At 47.7% G+C, this 21,801-nt stretch overlaps 1 protein-coding gene across 1 annotated transcript; it reads right to left on the reverse strand.

Moving 5' to 3' along the window:
* Positions 1–11,419: 11,419 nt before the first annotated feature.
* Positions 11,420–13,301, reverse strand: LOC144098344 (cuticle protein 10.9-like). The gene is made up of 3 exons (XM_077630909.1): positions 13,159–13,301; positions 12,425–12,502; positions 11,420–12,088 (listed from the first exon to the last, which is right to left on the reverse strand). Exons 1-3 carry the CDS (start codon positions 13,165–13,167, stop codon positions 11,714–11,716), a joined length of 462 nt encoding a protein of 153 aa, XP_077487035.1. The 5' UTR covers positions 13,168–13,301; the 3' UTR covers positions 11,420–11,713.
* Between the last annotated feature and the right edge of the window lie 8,500 nt (positions 13,302–21,801).

Below are 21,801 nucleotides of genomic sequence, written 5' to 3' on the forward strand. Positions count from 1 at the left end.
TATATATATATATATATATATATATATATATATATATATATATATATATATATATATATATATATATATATATATATTATAGATCATCTAAAGACAAAAAGAAATTAAGGCTGTTATAAAATTAGGCTACAGATAGTCTATAGGCTGTCTAGAGCCAAAAGGACCGCGCAGCGGTCGCCAAGCGGTTGAGCGTCCACCTCGCATGCGGGAGGGGCGGGGTACGATCCACAGTGCCGCCGGGTACCCACCGGTGATACAATGGGTACAAACTTTCCCCTGGACTGGTGTTAGGCTTATCTGGGGGGAAATGCTTGGAAGATGGGTCTTTGACCCCACCATGAGAAGTGAAAAATACCTTGTGCCATGGCGCCCTTTGGCCATAGATTCCTTTGCGCCATCAAAATCCATAACCATCCATCCATCAATTTAAGGCGATTATAGACTTACGCTATAGATAGTCTACAGACGAAAGGAAATTAAGGAGGCAATGTGGTTTAGTCTATATATTTTCTATAGACCGTCTATGGACAAAGGAAAATTAAGAATGGTAACACATTGGTCTATATATAGTCTATAATAGGTCGTCTATAGAGAAAGAGAAATTAAGGCGGTTTTAGGGTTCATTCTATAGATGGTCTGTAGACTGTCTATAGACGAAAGAAGATTAAGGCGGTTATAGACTTTACTCCATAGATAATGTATACGCCCTCTTTAGACAAAAGGAACAGTCTAAAGGACGGCTATAGAGTCCATAGAAAGTCTGTAGACAATTTTTATAAGGGCGTACTGGAGGGCTCCGGAATTTTTTCGACCACCTGGGGATATTTAACGTGCACTGCCATCGCACAGCACACGGGCGCCTGTTGCGTTTCGCCTCCATCGAAACGCTGCTGCCGCGGCTTGGTTCGAACCCGGGAACTCCGCCTCAGTAGCCGAGCGCCCCAACCACGGAGCCACTGCGGCGGGTTATCGAACAACGCACGGTCACGTGTTGCCGCTAGAACTAGCGCTATTACCAGGGATTCGGCACAGCTATAATCCATTGCCGATCAGCCTAGCGGAATATCACGTTCGGTCCATGCAACTAACATGGACCGGATCTGATCTGGCTTGGCTCGATGCGGACCCTAACTAACCCATGCAGAGCCTTTCACCAAAATGCCAAAAAAAAAGAATACCGGTTTAAGGCGGGAACAACACTGGGTAATGTTACATGGATGCTCCCTCAATTAGCGACGGGAATACAATCAGGGGAAGAACCGTTCTCATTTTCTGGTGACGGAATAAATGTCTAGAACATGGTAATTTAATTGATATGAGTCCTTTTGGAACACCAGTTTGTATAAACGTTCGCTAACTGTGTAGATAGAGTGGCGGTGTATGATGACACCCGTGTGGAAGACCGGCAACCCAAGAGGCTCGCAGGGAACACATGAAAGTAATGCTATCGGCTGTGTGCCGTTAAACGGCCGCTGCAGCTCATCTTTACGATCGATCTGCGTTACACAGCCGTCACGGTGGCTCAATGGCAATGGTGCTCAACTGCTGACCAGAAAGACGCAGGTTCGATCCCTTCCGCGGTGGTTCCATTTCGCCGTCCACTACAGCGTCCCTCATAACCCGAGTCGCTTTGGGACGGTAAACCCCGGAAACCACTCAACTAAACGATATGCATTACATAACTTCTTATCAATTTACTTTATACACTCGTCTGCACAGTGCGCTGGTCTTCAGCTGCGGCAACTTATTATTTGGAGGCTGCTAATGCTATTCAATTCAGCTGAAATAATGAAAGAACTGTTCACAGCAGTGAAATGAGCGACACTGGCTCACGCGGCTGCAAGAAACTGTTGCTTCACTGTAAGGCTAACAACTCCCTTCGCTTTCAACTCACTCGATGCCGGATAGCTATGTACGTGCGATAGCAAGTGTGTAACCTGTTCTTCCCTCCAAGCGAAACGTCGCTTCACGATGAACTTGGCCATACACCCGTCGACAGGAAGTAAGAAGCACTGCTGTTCACCAGTAGTTACTCTGCTTAAGGACAGCAGTGCTATGACACCGCGTGACACGAGAACTTTGTCAAGTAGAACTAGCGGGAGCTTGCCCAGGAAAAGCGGATAGGAGTGTCGAACGTTCTCCCATAGTGCGTGGTTTTACAGTGAACGTTGTTATACTGAGCCCTCTCCGGTGGATTCTATGGCGCAGACCATCAACTTCCCGTCACGTGACCGGCCATTTAATGGCAAGTATCACTAAGCTATCAGCATCGCCCTCGTGACCAGCGCCAGACAGGTCACCATGCGCCTGTTGCGGTCGTTGCAGTTCCCTGGGTTGCCGTAAAGCCGGCACCGGCAGGGTCTAGATTTCACTCTAGGTCCTAGCCATCAGGAAAGGTAACTCAGGCACACAGCCACAGCTGTCGCCGAGTTTAGGGCGTCACGGAGCAGACCGTAAACACAATATTCTTTTTTCGTGTCCCGCGGGAGACTGCAGTTGTTGCTGTATTCGAGAGCAAGGAACAGGCAGAAAAATGTTCCTTCAATTTCAGGGCGCGTATAGGGTCTAGCAAGAAGCAATGCGAAAGCGACGTGCCTGATGTTGCTTGCGTTAGTAGCGTGTGGCCAAACGCACTCACCAGATGCTGTCGCACGCGTTCCGATATTTTGGGATATGTTACTACTGGAAAGAGAAGTACCTTTTCTTTGAGTCACCCGCTGCATCACGCTTAGCGAACAGACAGAATGCTCTACTTTGCGTCGCCTGCTTCTGTACACCAGAGTGCTGCAACAGCCCGTTCCGCATGCACCGGCCACTTGCCGGTGCAGTGCTCCACGAAAACGCCCCATTTGTTGCTGCCACCGTCGCCGTAAACCATTAATTGAGGAGAATTTAAGACAACGTCTTGCAGTAAATAGTGTTCTAAATTATTTTAAAGTTAGTGTTTCCTCTTCTATGTCTTTTTTTGATTGATCAAGTGACTGAATGAAATGTGCGCTGTGTAAATGAACACACACCACGAAAGAATGAAATGGCTCTCTCACGCTCTCTGAATGTTTCCAGTACCCGCCTCAGCTAGAAACAAATTGTAAAGGTCGCATCCCGCTGCGGATTGAATTCCGACGACAGAAATCTCCAAATCAGGCCGCCCTGACGAGCAGTTCGCGTCTCTCCACCTCCACCGCGAATCGAGATGCACACTACCGCCGTCGTGGGCCACACCAGAGGCTGCAAAGCGAGCAGCAGAGAAGAGCGGAGAGAGAAGACGCTGAAAGGGGTTCTGTGTCAGGGTTGCCGCCATTATGCGCCGTCACCGAGACCGTATCGTCAGTCAGCGACGCAGGGCGCATGCACTGCAGGCCAGGGAAACGAGCGGCGTTTATGATCGCTGCGCTATCCGAGGCGGCACACGCCCGAAACTCGATTTGCATGCGAGGTGCGGTATGTGCACTCTGCACCGTCCGTTCTTCATCACGGCGGCGACGATCACGGCGATGAGACTCGGCACATTCGCACCCTGCGCGGCTACGCTGTTGGCGCCCGGCCGAGGTGCGGGAGGTGCTACACTTCTCACACCATAGAATCAACTTCCACTCGCACCTGCTGCAAGTCTGGAACGCCGGCGTACCCAAGCGCATCGATATATATTCCTCGCACAGTTTCCGCCCTCGCCGTTAGATAACGTTCTACGTTACACTCGCGATTGGGCAGCCGTCGCCGTAGCTCAGTTGGTAGAGCACCAGGCGCGACATTCGGAGGTCGTGGGTTCAGATTCCACCGGCGGCATGGCTGTTTTTTCGGCTGCTTTATAAGTAATTTTCTTTAATTCAAATGATCGGCACTACAAATTAAAAAACCAAGGTACATAGAGGAACGTTTCTCTTTTTCTTTAATTTGTAGCGCAGAAATGGGAGAATAATACTTCGATTAATCTGTCGATTAAAAGTAATCAATTATAAAGCAGCAGAAAAACCAACCATGCCGCCTGTGGGATCCGAACCCACGACCTCCGAATTTCGCGTAGTAACCGCATTTTCGAAATTCTAAAAACGGGTATGGTTATTACTTACCGTGGGTTACACGCCTTCCAGTTATTAAGGAGCTTAACAATAATAGTTTAAAAGTATTCGATATCAGTTGACCAGCCTTCTAGTTAGCACATGTTAGCCTTATTCTGATGTACTACATCGCTGACAATGCTATGCCGAAAAAATGCTCTTCTCACTCAAAAAGCCTATTTTTAAAAACTGCGTAAAGACTTAGGTGAAACATTCTGTATATTTATGCTCTGAGGCGCTAGGGTGATGCACGCTTACGTTTCCCTGAGATTTCTCTTCAATTAACTGCTTGGAAATAATGCAAGCCACTTAAAAAGTAACGAGCCATATGATTGAAAAAGCTGTCACCCTCGCAAAAGAACAAATGTGCAACTAGTACTTGTACAACAACAATTTCTTTGTTCAAACAACTGAAGCAATAAAGCTGGTAATACATAGCGTAGCCTAGCTCTTGTGAAGAATACTTACGACAGTTAAATAATAGCCCCCTAACTCCCTAACGTTACATTTTGTCTGGTGGCACAATTGGTGAAAAACAAGGTTAACAACTGAAAGCGACGTAGTTAAGCATGTTATATACCTTACGAAGTAGCCTATTTATCTAGAGCGTATAAGTGCTTTGGACGACAACGAATGACGAATCTTAATCACGCACACGAAACCGGACTTAATCCTGACAACACGTGCACCTACTTGTTTGCATGTTCCAACATAGACACGTGATTGGATCGCTTGTAGACATGTGTAAGAGAGTCTCGGTGACGCTCGTGCATGCCACGCTTGTTTCTCGTTTTTGCGAAAGCTAGTCCGCGGTTGACTCCGACCGCCAGCTCTCTTTAGGGGGATCCCTATTACCTCGTGGCAACCGCGAGCTCTTAAATAAAGCATTACGATTCACCGCGCGTTCTTGTTTACGCTATTAAGAACCACATCCGTCTCATAGGGGAAATCAAAAGAACTCTTGGAGCCAGCTATTGTCGCGGGAGGGTTGTCGATCAGCTCTTGGCACCCCGTCTGGAATAAAAAAATGATGGCAGCGGTCCAAGGAGAAGCGATGTTTCCGGGTGAAAAACGGCTTGTGTTCATGCTAGGGTTCTCTGCGTATTTGCGAGCACTGAGTTTACGGCGCCGCTTCACTTCAACACTTTCATTGTCTCGGTTGCTGTAAAGGATTACCTTGCTTTCGCGCTTTATAAGCCGTGAAAGACAAGCTTGATAAACACTTCAGTTCAACTGCGACTGTAGTACGAACCACGCTTGGGGTATTATCGTCTAGGCAGTGAATGAACGACTGTTCGATGCGGCACGCCGAGAGGAGGGGTTTGGAAGACTGCAGCAGTATCGCTACAAGACAAAGCGGCCATTAGAAAAAGATGAATGGCATTCAGTAAACGGAGTGCTCTGAACCTAAGCGCTCGCTGAACCTAAGAGCGCAAGGCAAATAATTTGTTTACTACCTCGAAACACCGCTATGGATTCACGGCGCTCACCTGAAGCAATGTATGGAAGAGAAATAAAAGTTATTAGCGAGCTAATATAAGATTCCTCACTGCTCTCGAGTCTTTAATTGTTCCGTACTTTTAGCACATGACTGCATAAAGCGTTATGAGTGCGAATGCAGAAGTAATGCCGCGCTTCTGATAACCGTACACGAATATTCACAAATTGAAAGAAACAAAAGCGCCAGTTTTGTGGCATGCAATTGCAGGCGTCCAGAAAAGTTTGGGCTCCTGCTTACGTTGATTATAATAATGAATGTTTTTCTCATTCTTATCACGCTTAAGTCTCCCAAGCACGAGTTGCCGTGACTCTAGATTAGGTAATATGACAGAAGCGTTCAGCACTTGGAAATTCATGAGGAAGGTAGAGAAAACAACTTGAGGATTAATAGATGTGTTTAACACCCGTCTTCAGATCTCCAACATTTGTTATTATGTTAGTACCTTAAGACAACTGCCCTATGAGTAATAATAATAATTGGTTTTTGGGGAAAGGAAATGGCGCAGTATCTGTCTCATATCGTTGGACACCTGAACCGTGCCGTAAGGAAAAGGGGAAAGGAGGGAGTGAAAGAAGAAAGGAAGAAAGAGGTGCCGTAGTGGAGGGCTCCGGGATAATTTCGACCACCTGGGGATCTTTAACGTGCACTGACATCGCACAGCACACGGGCGCCTTAGCGTTTCACCTCCACCGAAACGCAGCCGCCGCGGTCGGGTTCGAACCCGGGAACTCCGGATCAGTAGCCGAGCGCCCTAACCACTGAGCCACCGCGGCGGGTAGCCCTATGAGCGGTTAATGCTAATTTGTGGTTGTTCGACCTGTGTTGTTTTGTGTGTATGGACGCTTAGCAAATAGCGGTAGAAGAATCGTTTCCTACGAGATAAATGCGACATTTACTACCTATCAGAAATACGATGAAGTACACGACCGCCTTCCCGCCATGGTAATGTGTAATATTTATGATGTGTAATAATGTGTATAATGTGTATAATGTGTAATATTTAATGACGCCCAAGGGGCGGTACAAGACGCTGATACGAGCCCCGAAGCTTTCGGTAATGAAAGCCGCGAGCTTGCAAAATCGCGAAGTAGGCTTAACTTTCCTGCGCTCACGCAATCCTCCGAAATCGCTCATGGGACGTTCTATACCTCAGCCAAGTGATATCGCTGCAACGCTCAGCTAGAAAGCAAAGCCAGAAAGACTCGCCAACTAAAAGAGCAAACGATCATGTGCACGCATTCCTTACAGGACTCTTCGCCGTATCTATTTTAAGGCAATCAGATTTTTTTTTCAATGGCCCGTTCTAGCATAGGTGTGCAAGCCAGATAAGCAGAACTCGAGATTCAGCTTAGTTTTTTTTTTCTTTTTAATTCAGAGGAAGGAAAGGATGGGGGGAGGCAAGCACGAACGCCATTATTCTTCATGACCCGTATGTTTGCGAAAGAACCGAGATCCATATGTATGGGACACGCGCGCCGTATCCCCCTGCGCACACCGTTCGCTTCTCAGCAAACCGTTCAAATACTGCGAAACTGCGATGCTGCGTGCCCCAGATCGGCGCGCTGTATACCCGTTCACTGCGTGCGCGGCGTTGTTTTGACGCATAGAGCCCATGCTCGCCGAGCTTGTCGGCCGCTTCAATGCTGGCTGCGCAAAACTGGCCTCGTTATTCTCTCCGCCTGCAAAGATAACGACTGAACAGTTTGAATAATTGCGACGCTTTGGTTGAACGCATCAGTCTACCTGATGCACGGAATGCGCGGCTATAGTCTGCCACGAGGCCCAGTCGAATGCGCGGAGGTCACAAAGCACGATGGAGTATCTTGAAAAATGACAGCAAAAAGACTGGCGGCAGAAAAAACAATATACACAAACAGCGTTTATGAAGGATGGAATGGTCCTGCCTTGATGTGGTGTAATTAAATCGCCCGTGATAGTTGACAAAGCCAAGAACCAAAGTTTATTAGGCTCCAGCCGAGCGTGCGTTCAAGTATCTAACTGTTTATTGTTCAGGCACCAGACAGAGATTGGCTAAATACTGAGGGAATAAATTCATTTTAAAATCAACTTGTCCTTGCACCAGTTGGTTCGCTAAAATTTCTGTGAAATCAAGCAGCGTTGCTTATGAGGCAGCTGATAAAAAGACCACTTCACACTAACTTGCAACTGGATGCGTCCGGGCGGCTCCAACTGCGAGCCTAATGATTTCCTTTTCCAGAAAGGAGCACACAAGCCAAGTTGCGACCGCTTCCGCAAACTGAGGTCCATATTACGTAAGCTGCCTTCATGCTCTCCATCCATTCAAACTATTACATCCTTCCAATTCACCAAACCACAAACCACCTCTAACTCGCCACAGCGCTTATTTGGGTCAGATGGTCATCCGCTATTTGAGACATCCTGACACGGACACCGGGGAGGAAGGCAGCACACAGGTCAGATGTCTCCTGACAAGACTAGCGTGTGCACCGTCTTCTCCTGCGTCCTTGTCTCTCTTCACTTGTCAACGGGCTTCAAACGACTCCTGTAAAGAGGCTAATTATACTCGCTTGTTTTTAAATGGCCCATATAGTGACGCTAATTCGTTATTCCTCAAGACGGTCATCTGGCGGTGTCCTCGAAGTGCATACCCATTTGAAACGCTATGTCACGCTAAGGGCACGCCAGTATCCTTCGCATCATCTTCGTCAGGCGGAGAGCACGACAGCCGCCAGCTAAGACTACTTTAGAAGGTGAGACAGTTGATGCAGGTAAGGGTTGATAAATTCGGCCTCATGTATTGCCGCTCCGCAACGGGCTGTATGGAGGACGATTCGTCTAAAACCGAGGCCCTAGGGTTTAGAAGTAGCGAATGTTATCTGAATGTATCTGCAGTAGCCTTTTCTAAAAATAGTCGGATGACTGCTGGCTTAACAGTAAAGCGCTGACCTAAAAGGTACACGTCATCATCATCATAATTATTATCACCATCAGCCTGACTACACCCACTGCAGGGCAAAGGCCTGTCCCATGTCTCTCCAATTAACCCTGTCCTTTGCCAGCTGTGCCCACCCTATGCCTGCAAACTTCCTAACCTCATCCACCCACCTAACTTTCTGCCGACCCCTGCTACGCTTCCCTTCTCTTGGAATCCACTCCGTTACCCTTAAAGACCAGCGGTTATCTTGCCTTCGCATTATATGCCCTGCCCAATCACATTTCTTCCTTTTGATTTCGACTAGGATGTAATTAACACGCGTTTGTTCCCTCACCCACGTAAAGGATTCAAAATTGGTATAAAAGTCAGTAAAAGTTGTGTTTAAGAAAAAGGGATGATTTCTGATATCTAGGAAGTACTCTCGTGTTTTACAGACTGGTTAGAGAAATATGGAGAGAAAAAAAATACCGAGCATGTGACACTACCATGGCCACATTTCAAAGGTGACGCTCTTAGCATCCATCCATGGGTCTTTGAGGACTTCAAAGCACAATCGTATGCACGCAAATAACCTATGGGCCGGCCCACATTATAGCGTCAATATTTGTGCGGCTTAAGAAACCAAGCAAAGGACAACATGTCCTTGCAAGTAGACTCCCTGCTGACGGCTGGCTGAGTACAAAGGATCAAGTGTTACAGCGCTCCGTAGCGACGTTACCTGCTTGACACTCGCGTTCTACGAAGGCTAGCACACGAGCTCAACACATTTTGCCGAGTTCAGTTCCAACATATGGAGGGTGGATGCATGTAAACCGTTCACTGTTTCGTGTACGTTCATAAACGGCAGTCACGCGCGTCCACACTCTGAATAAACGTAGGTGCCACCGTGGCGAGCGCCATGCCTAGATTTCGCTTGCTTTGCACGCTATCCAGCAGTTAGTCACCTAGTGGACGCCGCTGTAGCGATTGGCCGACCAGCTGGAATCGCGTTGAGGACAACGAATGTGAACTTACGAAGACAATTGGCGTCAGACCTCGAAAACGGGGCGAGAAAGCCGCTGCTCGAGCATGTGTGAACTGTGGTGTCTAAACTGTCAACTTATTTCTGTTAAGCATTCTTGTCCATATATTACAAGTGTCGTCAAGTACTTTGCCCTTCCTGCTGTTTCCAGAGAAGCCCAGGCTGCATGATGGGAGCAGATAGAACCTTCGTCAGACTAAACGACAAGGCTTTTTCATGGATGCGCTGCGCTCACAACCCATTATTTTCCGAACATATTAAGAACAGCGTAGGCCCAGTGTGCTTGCAACACGTTACATCAGCGGGGCAAGTACGAACCACCGCGAAGCCAACCTCGTTCTAAAGTGAGTCTAAGACGGTTCACTCCAAATGCTTCAAGTAATTCATTCTTAAGTACTGTAAAGTCGAGAACGCTTCACGTAGCAGCTTTTTCCAGTAGTTCTCAAGGTTTCATTCTTCAATAACTGCTGTCAACTGCTGACAGGTTAGCTGCCTTTTCTGACAGGCCGTATAACTCCAGGAAAAAAAAAATGTGAAAGTTCACTAGAGAGCCACCACATTTACGTAGGATTGAAAATACATCTGCATTTCAGCAAGCTTCTGATGAAGCTAGTTGGTCTTTGCTAATAATGCGCACTCTAGAAACATGCTTGATGTCTTACCAATGTAATCTGACCTTTCAAATCATCCCAGGCACTATCTATATGAATGAGCGCAAATCTCTAATAATGAGAGAAATTCGTGCACCATTGTAAAGCTTGCAATAGAGAGATGCTAGAAGGTGGTCTAACAAAACGAAAGTCTAAAAAAAAGCAATCATAGGAAGCAAAAGTATGAGGGCAGATCGTGGCGACGGTTGCGTAGCATGCGCTCTAAAGAAAAGGTGAAGTCGGCACTGATATTTATTCCCTTCATCGCTCAATTTTAAGTACCTTGCCCAATGAGCATGAAGGCTCAAAAATAAACTTTTATGCTGGCTTGTTGACATCGGAGTCTACAGAGACTAGCTGAGTTTTTCATATCTAGCTGTACTGGTGCTAATGCTGCCGGATGATAAATATACTGCATTTCGATAGCGGCGATAAAGGATCCGCGCATCGCACCTTATTTCAAGCTGCACAAGAAGGATTCGCATGTGCGTGCTGTTTCAAACAGGGCTTGCTTTCAGTTTTATTTTGCTGTTCATGAAACCAGTACAGAGAACTGACAAGTGCACACAAACTAGTTGGAGGAACACTGGACAGTGACGTAGACGAACACACATAACGAGCAAGGCGTACGTACTAGTTAGGTGCTGAAGTGTCTAGTGCCGACTACCCCCGTCGAACCATTGCACACATAGACAGGCCTATCACAACCGTCAAATAGTGGAATGCTTCAGTGTTGTAAAAGAAGTGTTAAATAGAGAAAGGTGAGAGAAAAAAAGAGAAGAAAGAAAGAAACACGGCTTTGTACAATGTGTATATAAGGTGACCCGCAAATGTTACTTAAAGCTGGCTTGCGTATTAGGCTTGCGTGAGAGGAGGCCCTGAGAGGGGGTTAAGAGAGCCGCTCCATCCACAGCATAAAAAGCAATCGGGCAACTTCAGTCTACGGCGGGGACCCGGGAACGCGTGCTAACCGTTTGCATAGCAAGAGAGAAGCGAAGAAAAATATAAAAAAGTGGACAAAGTGGTCCGAACAAATATAGGATTGCACGAGGCCACGGGGACACAGAGACAAAACACAGGACGTTGTAAACGACAATCAAGATTCCATGTTCTGGTTTCACAACGTTACAAAACGAAGATGGCAGTTTTCAGTTCCAGAGTGGTGGGAGTAACCGGGGGCCTTTCCCTTTCTCCTAACACGCGGCCACTTGTCGGCACCGAAGAAATGGCCAGGGCAGCCACTCCACCACGGGAAACGACGGGAACGTATACTTTCTTTTTTTTAAAGGTATATCTGAGTAAGAACCTAGAATCGCACGACGTGTCTTGCACGGCGCCTGGTTCGAATGGGTAGACAGTCTCTCTCACGAGGGAACCTGACGAAGGGCGCAGATTGTGCTGCGATGGGACGAACTTATAAATAGGTAGAGAGAGCCATTTCGCATCTTCGCTCGCTGGAAACGAGGCGGCGTTGGGATCGACGCGCAGCCTCACGATCTGCGCCGCAGACCGCGACGCGCGCGTCGCCGCCAGCTATTCTAGGGCGAGCGCTCGTGGGTCATCCGCTTAGGCCTTGGACTTGAATCCCCCGGAGGCGAGGAGACGGAGACGCTCGGGCTCGGCGGCGTGGGCGGCGTCAGGGCCGGACAGGGCGCTGGAGGTGATGGTGGCGTCGGCTGGGTTGTTGGACTCAGTTCCCTGCTCGTTGGTGACGATCTCGGGGTGGAAGCCGTTCTCGTCGGCGGTGTAGCGGACGGTCCTCTGGCGGCCGTCGGCGAGGGTCAGGGTGTAGCTGCCGGTCACGCGGCCCTGGCCGTCACCGCTCTCCTCGTGGGTGTGGGTGCCCTCCTCGGTGCTGGACTCGTGCTTGAAGGAGTATGGGATCGGCTGGCTCAGGGGGTCGTCGGAGGCGAGGACGGCACGGGCGAAGGTCTGGGCGGCCTGCCACGCGGAAACAGAAAGAAAAGTTACAATCCTCAGCAGTTACCCTTTCCCTTTCCTTCGCTATAGTAGGGCGCACGAAACATATCGTCGCTATGGTTTACATATTTTGCTTGAAAAAAAATTTCTGCGTTGTCCCGCTGGCAAGCTAACTAGGGTAGAAGCTGTATCATTGAACTCGATGAATTGAACGAGCGTGCAGCTTTGGGCTGCTGTTCATACTCAAGAAACGTTCTACAACTATTTTCAGTATTTTCACTAGTGTTATCCGCTGCAAGTACTTTTTCTCTCGAGGTTTTCTTGACACATTATTCGTGTTGTTGACAAGGTACTCACAGTGTCGAGGTCGCCTTCGGCGTTGAACCTCACTGGGACAGCCTGGACGGCAACAGCCAGAGCAAGGATGGCGGCGATCTGGGGAGAAGTGTGCCGTTAGGATTAAAAAAAAAGAAGAGTTTCGAGCCTGCTGCACGTCAATAATTGCTAAAGGTTAACGAACAGCCGTAGGCAAGCAAACTAATTCGTTGTCTCTGCAAAATTCTGCCTCTTCTCTATCTTGTAATACTGACGACATGAGATTCCTCAATTCGTACAATCAACTCTTTGTCCACAACATTAACCAGAGTCGTTCGCACACTGTCTCCTAATAATGCTCCGCACTGAGACGTGAGAGCCAGTCCGCAGCACATGTAATAATAATTAATTACTGTTCTTGTTCATTTACTTGAATAGACGAGTCTTTAAGAGCTGTTCATATACGGGTCCTTACTAAGGCAAGCGCCGTATTCCGTAAGGGCCGCCAGGAAGATCAGAGGCTTCCGCATTGCAAACTACAAGGCCTTCGTTCGGGCGATAAAAGTAAAAACTTGCGCTGCGAATCCCTGTCATTCTTCTCGGCAAAATATTCCAGTCCGTGGCATTCTTGGGGCACGTAAATGGCGGGGAAGAACAAAGAAGCAGCGAAAGACGATGCCGGGGCGTGCACACTACGGGAAGTCCTGAAGCGCCGCGCTATACGTCTTCTTTTCTTGTGCCGTCGTCACGAGAAGTCGTTGGCGGGCCCGTCTTACCTTGATCATCTTGCCGGAATGAAGGGGCAGCTAGCTGTTTCCACGAGAAGAGGAGAGCAAAGTGAAGCGGTGATGATCTCCACGGACCGGACAGCTGCTTTTATACCCGGTGCTCGAAGGATCCCCGCGTCGTCCACGCTGTCCAATCCTGGCCAGTCACGTGACTCGAAGCCAGAGGCAGTGGCGTCCACTCGTGATGCAGCGCTCACCAGTTTCTTCTCGCCTCCTTTTCACTCAGCTTTGCATTTTTTTCTCGACTGTTTCGTTTTTTGTTCCTTGTTTCTCCTCCAACTCTCTTAATTTCTAGAGGGAAGTAAAAAAAGCGCGCTTTTTTATCTGCGCATTTCTTTGCCCTCGCCCTCGGATGAAGCGCCCAGCGTCTTCTTCATCCACCTCAGGAACAACCAGTTCATTTCATTCAAGGCTTTTTTGTTTTAGTCCAGTTTTGCCGGATGCCCTCTTGGACAGACGCATCGCGCACACGCGCGTATACCTGTGCCATCCCGCGCCCCCTCTCCCCTTCACCCTGTCTCTGTGCTTTGCCAATGCGTCTCCGCGACATGCGGCTACTAGCTTCAAATCGTATTCCGTTGGCGCATCTGCAAAAGGTCTTGGATGGCCTTTATCGGACGGTTTAATCTTGCCGTGTCCGCGCGGCCGAGGGATGATTCTGGTTGGCCTCGAATTGACCGACCGCCCCGCGACCACTGCACGCACGCAGCGGAAAGTCGAATTTCTACACGCGGACACGGCGACTGAGAGAGGCGACAGGCTTGGGGGGGTCTGGGAAGGGAAGCCAGCACTCGGCATGCCTGAGAGAAACGGACCCTGAAAACGACGACGGATCTTCCGAGTCCAGTTACATCTTTCCATCATTATTTTCATTTTTTTTCTTTCTCTCTCTACGTTTAGGTTTCTCCTCTCCATCATACGGCGATCGAAGAGTTCGAATCAAAGAAAAAGTGTCTTTCGGCCGCAGGGCTTTCCCGCCAGGCTGTTCTTCTTCGATACACTGTTATTTCGTACCGTGCTGTTGGACGGCTAGGAACGTCGCGAGTCGCCTACCCGTGCAGCGCGCGTCCCTTTATTTTCTGTTCTTTGTAGCGCGAGAGGATTCTCGGAGGTGAGTCGCGTTAGAAATGCGCCTCTTCGTCGCCTTCCCGAGCGTAATGTTACGTTCCACGAGGCTCGTTAAAGATACAAGCGCGTGACAGAATGCGTTGTCGCCGCCGTAGTACTTGGCTCAACTTTTCCACACGCCTGCTGCTGAATCGTCCTTCGGCCCTGACGCGAGCGCCGGCCGTACGGCTAAAAAAATCATCCGCGTTGCCATTCCTTTGTCGCTCTAATCCCGCCCCTGCCGACTTCCTTCGAATCGTTCTTCATTTTTTACCGCTTTGGAGGTGCCAACTTCCAAAACAGTAAAGACACCCTAAAGGCGTAATATATTAAAGTCTTGTCTCGCGCCAGATGGGACTCACAGGAGCGAGAAGGTTCCACTCGTGACGCAACATGCTTGAAACAAGCAGCACGTTCTTAACGCGTGAGCAGCGTGTTATCGTAGTTAGGGAAGCTTGCACAGCGAATATGTGTTTCGGCGACGTACGTTAAGTTAAATGTACAAAGCATAGCCTACGGCATTGGCGTTATTGGTCGACTGTTCAGGGTTGAAATTGTAACGCCGCTCAGAGCTAACGTTTGCCCATCTATGTCAGTACATAACCAAAAAAGAAAATGTACACGCCGTAGTCAGCTGCAATGTTGCACGTGTGATATAAATACGAGGTGACCACTCAGCGAAAAAATACTAATTTTTGAGCATGTGCGCGGCCTAATATCTATGCGTTATGTAACCCAATTTAGATAAGGATATTTTTGTCGTGCATTGCAGTTTTTCTGCCTTTCCCCGCTAAGCTTATCTCTACTGCTGGCATTATTTTCACCTGAGGGTGATGTACAGCCCTTTAGTATCGTAGTATTTTCGTATGTTTGCTGGGCATCATTCTAGCACTGCTGAGAACTGATCCTGATGTCTTCATGTTTCCATTGTCTTCTCTAGCTTTTAGTTTTGTTAGCAGGAAACACGGCATGTGCTTTCTTTGTGTAGCCCTTTTAGTAACTATTGATCACTTGCTTTTACTTTATTCATTTATTAGTTACAAATACTGCAGGTCCTTCTCGGGCCCATGTGGAGTGTATACAAGGTAGAAAAACAATGACAATAGCGGATATAAGAAGGGAAACAAGTATATATGTACTAATAAACACGAACAACAAATAATCATCACAGAGGAATCACGGTGGTAATTATGTTAGATCAAGGCGATTAATATGTTCTAAGAAAGATTAGACTATGTCGCAGTTCACATCGGTAGATGGCAGTTTATTCTAGTAACAGTATTCCAGTGAGCAAGGTATACCATTCTGAGTCAACGGATACAGACTGACTAAGATAAACTGCGCTCCAAAGACGTTTGAAAACTCAGGCGAATAAAGGCTGTTGGTGTCGTTTTTATTTCAGGCTGGGTTCCTGGGCCCAGTCAAGCAGCTAACTGCAAATTGTAGCCCTGGAAACCGTCCAGTATTTTGGAAAATAAAAATTGAATTGAATTGAACTGTTCTTCGTCGAAGAATTGCTGCTACTTGCCAGTGAAGATGCACAATACGATCACTAGTTTTTATAGATCACTGATGATTGTAGCGATGTCCTGTTCGACGAATTTTCTGCTGCACAGACCGTGAAAGAACGTATGTACTATTCTTACCAAGACACTTCGTATCTTTCGAAAAGAAGCAACGACCGGGCAGCTAAGACTGTCCACCGGAAACTGTCGGCGAGACATTCATTTGGCCATTAAGGTGCCGTCTTTGCCAAAAATAAGCAAGCCATTAGTTTTGTTTCTTAACAGTGTGGTGGACCACTTATGGCTCCCCTTAACCCTTTTTAGGAGAGCATATATATATTTTTTGCAAAATTAAAAAAATTGATTGCACGAGCAGACTAGGTGCACAGAAACAGTTCTCAGCCAATTTTACGACATTAGTACAAACAGTTAGAGGAAAAAAGTGAGACATATTTGACCTGTTGTCCCTAAACCCTCACCCAAGGGCCCTTGAGGTATCTATAATAAATGAATATAAAAAGAAAATGGGACGTATTTGTTTCATTGACCTGAATGGGTCTCCTCACTTAGTTTTTTCCGAGCATTTCATGAACTCCTTCGCACTACTTCTCCCAACGGCGTCTACACCTTTGCTCGACTTTCACAGGGCTGTGTTCCTTGCCGACGAGCCGAACTTCTCCAGAGAAGCCAACTATTTTTGGAGATTTTTTTTATTCTGTATTCATTCGGAACGACTTCTTGCTGCTGGCGGTCCTGAATGTTTGGCTATTGATGATTTGGCGCCTAAGAACGAAACCTGCACACGATATTTGAGAATTACCACTCAATATTCAGTCGTTGAATGTCCGACTATTTCCAGCATAATAAAAAAGGGCTTTCCTCTGATTACATTTCATTTAAATTACTGTATATTTCAAATCTTCGGGAGAAGTGCAGGTTGTGATCTAGAGTTGTTCCTGTCCATGCACAAAAAGGGACTCACTCATCGGACATATAGTTTGTTTGTTTTTTTGCCAGATCGAATGAAGCCAAAAACTTGCGACGCGACCGAAAAAAAAGGACGAAGTTTCAAGGCTTCGACTAGCTACCTTATCTAGCGGACACGGCTGAAACCATTTTTAAAGAAATAATCAAAACCTGAACTTAGGTGGAAGCACTGCAGCAGAAGTGGGACTGCTGCGTCCCATTGCCTCTAACGAGCCCTTTAGTATTGGTAACAAAGTGGGAGTGGGACGTATGTGTCCCATTGTCCCTCAAAGGGTAAAGTTCTAAATCTGTGTAAGACAAAGAGAACTCTTGTCCTCACATTTCTAGATATTTTGGTCATTCCCCCTTACGGCCGAGAAGCAAACTCCGTTGCCAGGTTACTTTTGACCATACGGTCTATTCTATTTCCCTGCCATCCCACTTCTTCGCTCGCAATTCCACACGATGATCAGCGACGCCCTGTCACAAACCGTCGGGGTAAGGCTTTGGAGCCCAAGCGAAACTTATCACAAGTATTCTCATGTGCAAGTAAGTGTCCATGAAATCGTTAAATTAAGGTTATAGTGTGAAACTTCGGAACAATGACAATAACTACACTGATATCCATGGCACTATTGCTGGCGGCGGTATAGCGCTGACATCGAAATCGCCATATATTATTGTAGTTATCTTACCGCAGAACAAACAGCGTCTCAAAAATAAGGGTCTACAAAGCGAAATTACGACTGGAAATACGAAGTTCTAGACCGAAAGAAAAAATATGGCCTCCCGCGCAGATTTTTCAACTAAATAATATTAAGCCGGTACCCACGGCATCGGTGCTAGTGGCGATTAAACACTGACACCCGAATCCGCTTATATTATTACAGCTGGCTTGCTACAGAACAAATAGCATCTCAAGCACATGGGGTTCCACAAAGCAAAATTACGAGTAGAAAATGCGAAGGCCTGGGCCAAAAAAGAAGTTGAACTACCATGCAGATGCTTCATCTAAAAAATATTAAACTGATTTCCTTGGCGCCAGTGCTGGTGTCGTTTAGAGCGGACATCCAAATCCGCAAATAAGATTAGTTCTCTTGATACAGAAAACGTTGAGTCTCAAAGAAGATGCTTTACACAGCGAAATTAAAAGTAGGAATACCAAGGACTAGGCCCAAGAAAACAGCTGACTTCCCGCGCAGGTTTTACGCGTTGGAGGGAGTCAACTCTTGTTCAAGAAATAAACCTTTGCCAAGAAATTTGAAAGAGGAGTATGGGATTACACGTCACGGAATACCGCTAGCCGCTAACTGTACAGCTAGCAGCAACTGGTGCACTGCCAGCCGGAGTCGCTAACGTTCTACGGCGAACGTGGGCACGCTAAAAAAGAACAGAAAATGCCGGGCAGTACTGAATACCAATCAGCTTTAAGCAAGGGGTAAGACGAAGCCTCTGCGTGACGAAAACGACGACGAAGTGCAAGAAGTGAAGAAGAGCAGCTCGGAGCGGAGCGTTGAACAATCTCGGCGCCCTTTGACCCGCTCGGCAGAATTGGTATGGGCAGCAGGTAGCGGCCGGTTGCTGGAGCGAGCCAAGAATAGCTAGAGAGCTAGAATGCGTTCTCGCCGCCTTGCGCGCCAGGTCAGGAAATATGAGCGCGGGTTCACGGCCCATCAGTCATTCAGCACTTGTAAACAAAGCCGGCGGCTCGAGCGAGAACGTCGAGGCAGGGCCATTAATATAGATCCATAAATATGGAAAAGGCCTCGAGGGGGAGTGTGTCACCGAGCAAATGACTCTTCCGCGTCTGGCGCCTCCGCGAACAGGTGTGGACATCGGTCAAGCAGGCCGCCTCGCCGCCGCCGGCCTTCGTCTCCTGCTCCGGCGCCTCTGTGGCCCAAAGGATGACGCTGAATCTTTTTTAGCCTTCGCCTTTTCCATCACTGATCTCACTCGCAGCAGTGCGCAGGCACGGGTGAAGGAAATGCTGAGAGCATAGACAAACCACGCTGGGCGGGAGTAGAGTCTGTCGCGTGTTCGGTGGCTGATATTTTTGTGTGATCGGCTACTCATTTATTTGCGCAGATATTAAAAAAAACATGAAACCGCAAAAAAAAAATGTGAATGTCAGTTACTGCCCTGATTGGAACGCTGTACCCAAGATGCTGCATTACGGTTTCCTGGGAGCAATTCCCCGTAAGCATGCTTAGATTTTTCTTTTCAGCACTATTTCCATGCAATAAAGAAAAAAAAAACTCGCAGCAGTGGTCTAGTGATTTGAGCATCTGCCTCGCATGCGGGAGGTGCGGGGTTCGATCCCCAGTGCCGCCGGGTACCCACCGGCGATACAGTGGGTAAACGATTTCCCCTGCCCCGGTGCTCGGCTAAACTATTGCCGCGAATATTTGCAGTGTTTGTTCGTTCTTCAAATCTGCCGCCACACCACTTTATCGCTTTGTTTGCGACGCAAGACGCGACTAGATTTATCTCGATTGATCGCAGCCAGGCAGAGCTGATTCTACGTTGTTCCGGAATGTTCTAGTAACTTTGCACGCTTTATCTCGTAAGTTCGCTATCAGCTTTAAATTGAGCACGGCCGACAGCGGCGGGCATTCTGTTCGACGACCGCTGAACACGCTTGTCGCTTCGCCGCCGCCGAGTGATTCAGTCCATTGTGGGCGCAAGTCAGCCCAATAAACAGTTTTCTTTTAGAAGACATTTGTCCGTCTTCATCGCTCCTTCGACTGCCGTCACCACCACGTGAGACTACGGTGAAATTTTTTTGGAAATGGGTCTCTCAACCCACCTTGCGCGTCAAACATACCTTGTGCGATGGCGCTCTTTGCCAAAAGCTGCCATTGCGCCATACAAATTCATCACTGTCATAAATGCATGGTCTCTGACCTGATCCTGTGTGCTCACCAGGAAATGGTAATGATGAATTCAGTTTACGCTTTAAATGCAGAGAAAATGTACACGCAGTGAGCAGTGCAGAAGATAATTAATCGTGAATTATAACACTTAATGTCCCGAAGCGACACGTGAGCTATGAGGGACGCCGTTGTGACGTGTTTTGGATTAATTTAGGCCACCTGGTGCTCTTAATAGTGCTCTGACATCACGCAGCACACGGGAGTTTTTGCTTTTCGCCTTCATCAAAATACGGCCGCAGCGGCCAGGCTCGGTCCCTCCCGCGACCTTTGATCGGCAGCCGAACGCCGAAGTCCTGAACCTCCGTTAATTGTGCACAGAAAAGTATAACCATCAAGATCTCTCTCTCTCTCTCTCTCTCTCACACACACACACACACACACACACACACACACACACACACACACACACACACACACACACACACACACACACACACACACACACACACACACACACACACACACACACACACACACACACACACACACACACACACACACACACACACACACACACACACGCACACACACACACACACACACACACACACACACACACACACACACACACACACACAACACTTTTGAAGAAACCATGTTGCGCATAAAAAGACAACCACAGGAAAGGCCAAAGGAACAGAAAGAGCGCAAACTATCAACTGGGTTTATTTGTGCGAAAGTGCCTTATATATGCAAAATCACATAAAAAGAACAAGAAGGTTGAGAGAGGGGGTATATCCAAGCAACTCCTGATCAACAACAGGTGCGCAGAAAATACTTTTCCTTATTGTAAAGTTTGACGGATATACCCCCCCTCTCAACCTCCTTGTTCTTTTTATGTGATTTTGCATATATAAGGCACTTTCGCACAAATAAATCCAGTTGATAGTTTGCGCTCTTTCTGTTCCTTTGGCCTTTCCTGTGGTTGTCTTTTTATGCGCAACATGGTTTCTTCAAAAGCAATGTACCAACTTGCCCAACAAGAAGTTCTTCTAAACACACACACACACACACACACACACACACACACACACACACACACACACACACACACACACACACACACACACACACACACACACACACACACACACACACACACACACACACACACACACACACACACACACACACACACACACGCACGCACGCACACACACACACACACACACACACACACACACACACACACACACACACGCACGGACGCGCACACACACACACACACGCACACACACGCACGCACACGGGACAGAGAACGGGCGCTCTGTCTCGTTCTCTTCTCTTGTGTGTGTGCGTGTGTGGTTTTGGCGCCTTAAAATTACAATGGTCCACTCAGCGGGAGCCGGAGCAACGGAAAAGTGTATTGTAATGCCATCTACAGGCGGCATCTGGGATCGAGACAGCCAATGGGAGCCCTTTATTATCTGCAGGCATGTGCTTGACTCGTTTCAATGTTTCGTGCTTCAGAAAGCGGTGGAATGCAGTTTTTCGTTGCTCCTGCTCCCGACGCGTGGAGTATACCACTTTTGCCCCCACAGTACATAACTTCAAACATTTTAGCTGCATGCGCTTGCGACGGAACCAGCAAGATTCCGAGACTCGCACTGGCCCGCCATTTATCTTCAAGAAATACCAGCAATTAATATATTAAGAGCTTCAGAGTGATATGGCGGCGCTTAAACCGCAGCCTGCGGCCATGCGAACTTCATTTCTTCGTACCTCCTAAGGCAATCAGACTGCAGTGATTGATTTTCACGGGTTTCTCAACGGAACAAAGCGTCGTTTCATTCCGAGCGTTAGATATCCACCGTGTCATTGTGGGCACCCCAAATCCCCAAGACCACGTGCAGCGTCTCAGAAAGCGGTGCTTCACTTTTGCTTAGTGGCCGCAGAGCACAGCGAAGCGAATACGCGGATCTCCAACAGGATTCCACGTGGACGAAGGAACAAGAAAGAAAAGTTGGAGAAACGTTCCCAACGGCATTCAGCTTCGCGACGTATACTACATTCTGCGTCTTTTCCCCGTCGTTTGGTGTACAACTCGCACGGCATACCGAACACAACGTGCAGCGCGTACGGACAAGACGTCCCCACGGCACAAAGGGCGAAAGCAGCCA

The sequence above is a fragment of the Amblyomma americanum genome, chromosome 7 (assembly GCF_052857255.1).
Source record: "Amblyomma americanum isolate KBUSLIRL-KWMA chromosome 7, ASM5285725v1, whole genome shotgun sequence".
Classification (NCBI taxonomy): domain Eukaryota; kingdom Metazoa; phylum Arthropoda; class Arachnida; order Ixodida; family Ixodidae; genus Amblyomma; species Amblyomma americanum.